We start from the raw sequence: 8,269 nt of genomic DNA, 5'->3' as shown, positions 1-8,269 counted from the left end.
CGACCCCGCCCCCGGCCCGCGGTCCCATCAGGCCGCGCGCTGCGAGGGAGCCAGTGGCGGGGTCCGGGAGGCGTGGCTTCATTTCTGGAGGGCGGGGCCCTGGAGGAGGCGTGGTTTGATTTCGGGGGGCGGGGCCCGGGGCGGGGCTTGCTTCGTGGCGGGCTGAACCGCAGGGCGCGCGCAGGGCGGGCTGGAGCGCTGGGCGGGCGCAGTCAGTCCCCGGCGCCCCGACCTGCTGACTCCCGGCGCCATGACCCCGCCGTCGCCGGACGTCGAATCAGACGACTGTCTCCCCGAGTACCGCCACCTCTTCTGCCCGGACCTGCTCCGGTGAGCGCCTGGGGGCCGGGGCCGGGCAGGCCGCCCGCGGGGACGGGGTGGGGGGCGCTGGCCACGGCTGGGGCCTGAACTCTGCCCCTGGTCCGCTTGGGGTTTTGTGGCTAGCCCAAGAGTGTCCTGCGGGCTGGCGTCGCCTTGGGAGCGGTGAGGGCCCGCGGGAGGAAGCGTTTGGAAATCAGGTGCCTCTTGATGACCTTCCTCAGAGCTGTGTGCACAGCAGCGTTTTCGGGCGCCGAGGCTTGGCACCGGTTGATACTGACCTTTGTAAATAGCTCCCCCCCCTCCCCGCCAGTCCTGGGAACTCAGCTTCCTGTGCTCAAGCGCTCTACCACTGAGCCACATCCTCAGCCCCCTTTTTTTTCTTGTTCTAGGGACAAAGTGGCCTTTATCACAGGTGGTGGTTCTGGGATTGGGTTCCGGATTGCTGAGATTTTCATGAGGTGAGCACTGTTTGGAAGTCCTTCCTGTCCTTCACCTCTGAAATGTTGCTGGTTCTTGGAGACGCTGACCCAGGGCCTCCTGAGGCCTCACACCACTGGAGACAGGATGGACCATGTCAGACTCACAAACTGTCTCTTGGTCACACGTTCTGTGGCCAGGTCAGGGACACCAACACCACCCAGTTGTCAGAATGAGTGTGGGAAGAAAGGCCCTTCTCCAGGGCCCCTCATGAATCCTACCCCCTGGAAGAGACTTTAAGGCTCAGCCTTGCAGGTGGGCTGATCGACTTTAAGGCTCAGCCTTGCAGGTGGACTGATCTTCCAGGCTGGTGACTTAGTGCTTGTGAACTTCTTAGCCTAAGTCCGTCGGCGCTCAGGGTCTTTCTGCATGTTATATGATATGCCCCAGTTCCTTTGAACCTGTTTAAATGGGTGGTAACCCCATTGTCACCATGGGACTGAGTTTCTCCAGAGACGGTGTTGGAGCATGCCTGCTTCAGAAATAAGATCTCTGTGCTTTCCTCCACAACCCACCCCAGTGAGGGAGTTTGCACCAGGGGACCGACATGGGTGTCTAGACCTGGTGGCCTTTTCCATGGCCATGGTATTTGGGGCAAAATATCCCAACTCAGAAACCCAGCAGTGAGCAACCCTACCATCCAGCTGAGGTCCCTGCAGAAGTACTCAGTCCGGCTCAACCCCTGTGCCCTCTGCCGGCCAGGCTTTAGTCCTTGAGCCCTACCCCTGCCTGAGCACCTTGGGAGGAGGAGTGCACCGCTGTGCTGCTGTCCCTCTCTGACCTGTCTTTGGTTTTGCAGGCATGGCTGCCACACAGTCCTTGCCAGCAGGAGCTTCCCGAGAGTGTCCACGGTGAGAGGGCTTCTGTGAGCCTGGGCTGTTGAGGGAGGGGGTAGTGTCCTTAGGTCCAGGGAATGGTAACACTAAGCCTTGTTTGCTCTCAAATGTGGAGTCTCTGAAGTGGCCTCTGCTCAGAGTCCAGGCAGTGGGCCTGTGAGGTCCCAGGCTGGGAGGCAGCCTGGCCTCAGGAGAGCTCCCTGGGCTCGCCAGCATTATCAGGGTCATCACCTGCCCCCGGGGAGGATAGCTGGGCCTGGGAGGAGGTCTCACCGCCCTGCCTCTGGTCTTCAGCTGAGGGCAGAAGCCAGTGGGGGGCTGGGAATGAGGCTCGGAGGGAGAGCACTTGCCTGCCTGACATACGTGGAGCCCTGGGTTCAATTCCTCAGTACCACATGCACAGAAAAAGCCAGAAGTGGTGCTGTGGCTCAAGTGGTAGAGTGCTAGCCTTGAGCAAAAGAAGCAAAAGAAGCTCAGGGACCTTGCCCAGGCCCTGAGTTCAAGCCCCAGGACTAGCAAAAAAAAAAAAAAAAGCCAGCTGGGAGCTCTGTTGTCCAGGGATGATAGGATGATGTAAAGGGAGAGTTGTGGGACAAGTTTCAAATGGCGGAGGGCACGGGTATCTTACCAAGATTCATCAGGTGTGTGCCCCAGGGATTGACCACTTTTAGGCTTTATCTTCTCAGAGTGGTGTGTAGCAGCAAACCTGGGTCCCAAACAGAGTAAGCCTTCCCTGGCCTCCAGCTGGGGGAGACCCTGAGGCCTAGAGCCTCAGATCTCTGATGTCTACGGCCTTCGCGGGGCAGCATGCCATTGCTCTCCACGTTCCAGCAATGAAGTCACTAGTGCTCCCAGTATCAAAGGTGTTTTCATTTGTTTGGTTTTGGGGGAGGTACAGGGATGAACTCAGGGCCATACGGACTTGGTAGGCAATGGTTTACCAGTTGGGCCACACCGCTAGTCCCCACATCAATTTCTGGAACCTGCTTCTCTGTGCTGAGGCTGCTGGACTGTGCCAGGTTTCTTTCTGTTCGGTGTCTAGGCTGCTGAGAAGCTGGCAGCTGCTACTGGCCAGCAGTGCCTCCCTCTGTCGATGGATGTTCGTTCCCCCCCAGCTGTAATGGTTGCCGTGGACCAGGCACTGAAGAAATTTGGCAAAATTGATATCCTTATTAACTGTGAGTCATGTTGAATGGGGCCATAAACTTAGAACAAGCTGGAGGTGCTATCTGGAGGCACTGAAGCTCTTGTCCTAGGCTAGGGAGCATATCAGAGAGCCTAGCTGCCTGCCCTAGGTCCAGCTACAGCCCCTTCATCTTCCTGAAGCAAAGCCTAGGCTGTCGGCCTCGGACCTGAAACTCATCATTTGTTTTTTTAGGTAAGGGGTCAGCACAGCTTCAGCTCATGTAGATGCCTTGTGAACATGACTGCTCCAAATTTAGGAATGTCCTTGTGTCCTGGAATTTCCACTTAAAAAAAAAAGCCCGGGGCCTTGAACTCAGCACATGGTTTCTTAGCTTTTTACTCAAGGCTGGCACTCTACCATTTGAGCCATACTTCCACTTCTGGCTGGTTAGTTAGAGATAAGAGTCTCTCATATTTATCTACCAATGCTGACTTTGAACCATGGCCCTCAGGTCTCAGCCTCCTGAGTAACTAGGATTATAGGAATGAGCCATCAGCACTCGGCCTGCACTGGTTATTTTTAAGATAGGGTCTTATATTTTGCCCAGATACACTCCTGGGCCACCGTCCACCTATTTTAGGGTTCCCAATATGGCTAGAATGACAAGTATAGACCACCGTGTCCATCTTTTATTGAGATGGCATGCCCTGGACTTTTCTGCCCAGGCTATCCTGGAAGAACAACCCTCCCAATCTCAGCCTAAGTAGCTAGAATGACAAGGGCGAGCTCTTGGTGCCCAGCTCTTCTGTGCATCTCTGGGCTTTCTTTCCCTCCTTTGTTTCTCTCTTTGCTCCTCCCCTTCTTTCCTCTCTCTTGCCCTCCCCTCCTCTCTCCTCCTCTCTTCCCTCCCTCCCTCCCTCCCTCCCTCCCTCCCTCCCTTCCTTCCTGGGGATTGAACTCAGGGACCTACTTGTACCACAAGCACTCTATCACTGAGCTACTTCCCCATCTCTCACCTACATAAGGGTACCAGTCATGCATGGCATTTAGGGCTCACTCTGATTCAGTATGATCTCATCTTGATAACATCTGCAAAACTCTATTTCCAAACAAGATCACAGTCATACATAGATACCAAAGATTCGGACTTCAACTTCTTTTTTTTTTTTTGGGTCCGGTTGTGGGGCCTGAACTCTGGGCCTGGGCGCTGTCCCTCAGCTCTTTAACTCAAGGCTAGCGCTCTACCACTTGAGCCACAGTGCCACTTCTGGCTTTTTGCTTATGTGGTGCTGAGGAATCGAACCCAAGGCCTCATGCATGCAAAGCAAGCGCTCTACCACTGAGCCACCTTCCCAGCCCTTGGACTTCAACTTCTTTAGAGGATAACTTAACATCTTGTCTTATTCCTGTCAATCAGGAGTTGTCCAAGTACTGCCTACCCTGTGGGACTTGGCCTAGCCTGGGAGTCACCACCCACGCCGCATCAAGGTCCTCTTCCCAGGAGCTCAGCCCCTGAGTCCATCTTCCCAGGGTGTCAGCTCCTCTGCTGTCCACTACTCTGCAGGTGCGGCCGGGAACTTCCTGTGTCCTGCTGGCGCACTGTCCTTCAATGCCTTCAAGACTGTGGTTGACATCGACACCATCGGCACCTTCAATGTGTCTCGAGTGCTCTATGAGAAGTTCTTCCGGGTAGGTGCCAGGTGGGTCTGCTTCCGGAAGGTGCCTCCCTCCTGCTGCCTGCTTACTGCCCACCCTTTGTGTGCTGCAGGACCATGGAGGGGTGATTGTAAACATCACTGCAACCCTGTGTTTCCGTGGACAGCTGTTGCAGGTGCATGCGGGCACTGCCAAGGCAGCTGTGGGTATGGACACCCCTTTGGCCTGGTCTTTCCCGACCATCCCTGGAGGCCCGCAGTCTCCTGGAGGCTGAGTCTAGCTGTGGGCAGCAGAGGGGCCTGGCCTTGGCCTTCAGCCCCCTCTGGCCGCAGAGCCACCTCAGGAGGCAGAGCCTCCTACCTGCCTTTCTTCCACCCAGATGCTATGACACGGCACTTGGCTGTGGAGTGGGGTCCCAGGAACATCCGTGTCAACAGCCTGGCCCCTGGTCCCATCAGTGGAACCGAGGGACTCCGCAGGCTGGGTAAGGAGCCTGGAATGCATCCAGAACCATGCAGGATTTGAAGAGCCCTGCCTGGCTTCTGCCGCTCAGGATTTTGGCCTCTTACTCTGTGTAGCTTGGCCCACTTTGAAGGGCTCCTGCACTGTCACTGCCTGTGGGCACTCAGGCCCCTTGTCCCACATCTCCATTACTCCATACCTGGCCACTCTTACTTGCCTTGAAGATACTAACAGTGTGGTTCAGGAGCTGCCTGGGATGGTAGGGCCCTGGGGTTCAGGGTGCATGGGGCCTGAGCCTGCTGCTGTTTCCTGGGGGCTCCCCAGGCAGGTTACATGCTCCTGGTCTCTTGAGCCCACTGAAGAGGCTGGGGAGCAAGACGGAGATCGCGCACAGTGTGCTCTACCTGGCAAGCCCCCTGGCTTCCTACGTGACCGGGACGGTGCTCGTGGTGGATGGGGGGAGCTGGATGACATTCCCAAATGACATCCGGGGGCTGGTGGAGGTTGAATCCCACGCTGCTAAGCTCTAGGTAAGGTGCTGTTCCTGCCTTTGGGGTCAGCCCTGCCAGCACCCTGCCAGGTGTGGCCCTGTGGGCAGGTCTCTGCCCTGTCTGTTTGGCCACAGCCAAGGTGCTGCCGGGGGGGGGGGGGGTAGACAGCCAGTTCTCCAGGCTGAACGGGGAGGCGAGCGAGGTAACCCTGGTCTTTTCTAGTGACCCTGAACCCTGATCCTGTTGGAGGCAGGTGCTGGAGGAATACAACTTTGTGTGTGTGTGTGTAGAACTGGAGCTTGCACTCACGGCCAGAATGTTCACTAATCTCTATTTACTATTTTGCTCAAGGATGGCATTCTACCACTTGAGCCACACCTCCATTTCTGGCTTTTTGCCAGTTTATTGGAGATCAGAGCCTCATGGACTTTCCTGCTCATCAGATTTTAGTCTCCTGAGTAGCTAGGATTATAGGCATGAGCCACGGGTACCTGGCACAACTGTTTTTTTTTTTTAAAACAGTGTCTCACTATGTAGCCTAGGCTGACTTGGAATTTGAGATCCTTCTGCTTCAACCTCCCAAGTGCTGGAATTACAAGCATGAACCACAACTGGTTTGGTATAAAACTGATAGAAAATACACGTCCAAGGCCTTCTGTCCCCCACCCTCCCGTGGCTTACAGTCAGGCCAAGCGCACTGGACCCCAACTTTGCAGCTCCACAACCTAACCCTTCCTTGAAGTGCCACACATGCCCTTTGCCCATCCCAGGTTGGGGTCACCAAGCAATAAGCCCAGCTTGCAACTTGTCCATTCAGTTGTATGAACCCCGTTCCTAGGGTTTTGCCAGAAAGTGCATTTTTCTCCAGGTGCCTGTGGCTCACGCCTGTTATCCTAAATACTCAGGAGGCTGGGATCTGTGGATCACGGTTCAAAGCTAGCCCGGGCAGGAAAGTCTGTCCTGAGACTCTTATCTCCAGTAAACCACTAGAATACCAGAAATGGACTGTGGCTCAAGTGGTAAAGCGCTAGCCTTGAGCTGAAGAGCTCAGGGTCAGCACCCAGGTCCAGAGTTCAAGACCCATGACTGACCAAAAAAAAAAGTATTTTTGCTTTTTTGTTTTTTAATTACTAGCATGGCACTGGTGGCTCACGCCTCTTATCCTAGCTACTCAGGAGGCTGAGGTCTGAGGTTTAAGGTCAGCCCGGGCAGGAAAGTCTGTGAGACTTTTATCTCCAATGAACCACCAGAAAACCAGAAGTGGTGCTGTGGCTCAAGCAATAGAGCACTGGCCTTGAGCTGAGGGGTTGAGGGACAGCGCCCAGGCCGAGTTTAAGCCCCATGACCAACCAAAAAAAAAAAATTACTACTACTATAAAATACGTATGTGTTGGGCTTTACAGAAGACTTTACAAGGAAGATGATTAAAAAGATTCACTGTGTTTCCGTCAGGGATAGAGGTCACCTCTCCAGACCCTGCGTCTGTCTCTGTAGCATCCTCTGATTCCCTAACCGGACCTGGAACCCCTCAACTTGTTTCTCAAGAAGGCAAGGTGAATCCCGCTCTGACATACTTTTTGGGGACCCCCCTCCATTGAATAAATCAGACTGGAATTTTTTCCCCACAGCAGATTAAAATATAAAATAACTTCTTGACTTATGTTTTGAATTTATGTAAAATATCAATTGCTTTAAAAGTTCTAATTCAGCTGGGTGCCAGTGGCTCATGCCTGTAATCCTACCTAATCAGGAGGCTGAGATCGGAGGATCGAGGTTCAAAGCCAGCCCGGGCAAGAATGTCTGTGAGACTCCTATTTCCAATAATCACTAGAAAACAGGAAGTGGTGCTGTAGCCCAAGTGGTAGAGCACTTGGTCTTGAGCTGAAGAGCTGAGGGACAGCACCCAGGCTGAGTTAAAGCCTCACGACCAACAAAAGTAAAAGTTCTAATTCAAATGTTCAAAAAACTCTTAAATCTAATTAACCTCCAGAAAACTGGAAGTGGCGCTGTGCCTTAAAGTACTAGAGCACTAGCTCTAAGCAAAAGAGCTTACGGACAGTGCCCAGGCCCATAGCTTAAGCCCTAAGACTGACAAAAACTGAACCAAAAGCCAGTGGCTCATGCCTGTAGTCCTAGCTACTCAGGAGCTCTGAGGATCAAGGTTGAAAGCCAGCTCAAAAGCTGCTGAAATTTTTTTTTTTTGTCAGTCATGGGGCTTGAACTCTGGGCTTGGGCACTGTCCCAGTGCTCTTCAGCTCAGGGCCAGTGCTCTACTGCTTGAGCCACAGCGGCACTTCCGGCTTTTTCCTTTTTGCTTATGTGGTGCTGAGGAATCAAACCCAGGGCCTCATGTATGCAAGGCAAGCACTCTACCCCTGAGCCACAGCACCACTTCTGGTTTTCTTGTGGTTCATTGGAGATAAGAATCTCGGGGAGGGGCTGGGAAGGTGGCTCAGTGGTAGAGCGCTTGCCTTGCATGCCTGAGGCCCTGGATTCCTCAGTACCACATAAGCAAAAAGAAAAAAGCCGGAAGTGGCTCTGTGGCTCAAGTGATAGAGCGCTAGCCTTGAGCTGAAGAGCTGAGGGACAGCGCCCAGGCCCAGAGTTCAGGAACCACAACCAGAACCAAAAAAAAAAAGTCTCAGGGACTTCTCTGCCCAGGCTGGCTTTGAATGGCGATCCTCATCCTCTGCCTCCTGAGTAGCTAGGACACTGATGCCTGGCTTAAAAATAGTAGTTTTTAATAGCATACATTAGTTATGCATGGATGTATTTCTTATTCACTAAATTATTATTGTCTCTCTACTCTTCCCCTCTGTGGTATGTGGCTCTGAATCAAACCAAACGGAGGACTCTAGGCATGCTAGGCAAGCACTACCGCTGAGCCGCATCCCCAGCTC

General features: G+C 53.7%; 1 protein-coding gene across 1 annotated transcript; it reads left to right on the top strand.

Annotated features, from left to right (window-relative positions):
• The first annotated feature begins 206 nt into the window (after positions 1-206).
• On the top strand, positions 207-7,018 carry Decr2 (2,4-dienoyl CoA reductase 2, peroxisomal). The gene is made up of 9 exons (XM_013011134.1): positions 207-330; positions 711-779; positions 1,598-1,649; positions 2,677-2,812; positions 4,325-4,449; positions 4,529-4,622; positions 4,796-4,900; positions 5,203-5,408; positions 6,822-7,018. Exons 1-8 carry the CDS (start codon positions 251-253, stop codon positions 5,406-5,408), a joined length of 867 nt encoding a protein of 288 aa, XP_012866588.1. The 5' UTR covers positions 207-250; the 3' UTR covers positions 6,822-7,018.
• The last annotated feature ends 1,251 nt before the right edge of the window (positions 7,019-8,269 follow it).

This window comes from Dipodomys ordii, unplaced genomic scaffold (assembly GCF_000151885.1).
Source record: "Dipodomys ordii isolate 6190 unplaced genomic scaffold, Dord_2.0 Scaffold14, whole genome shotgun sequence".
Classification (NCBI taxonomy): Eukaryota; Metazoa; Chordata; class Mammalia; order Rodentia; family Heteromyidae; genus Dipodomys; species Dipodomys ordii.
The sequence above is the reverse complement of the archived record's forward strand: the minus strand, read 5'-3'. Positions and strand labels throughout refer to the sequence as shown.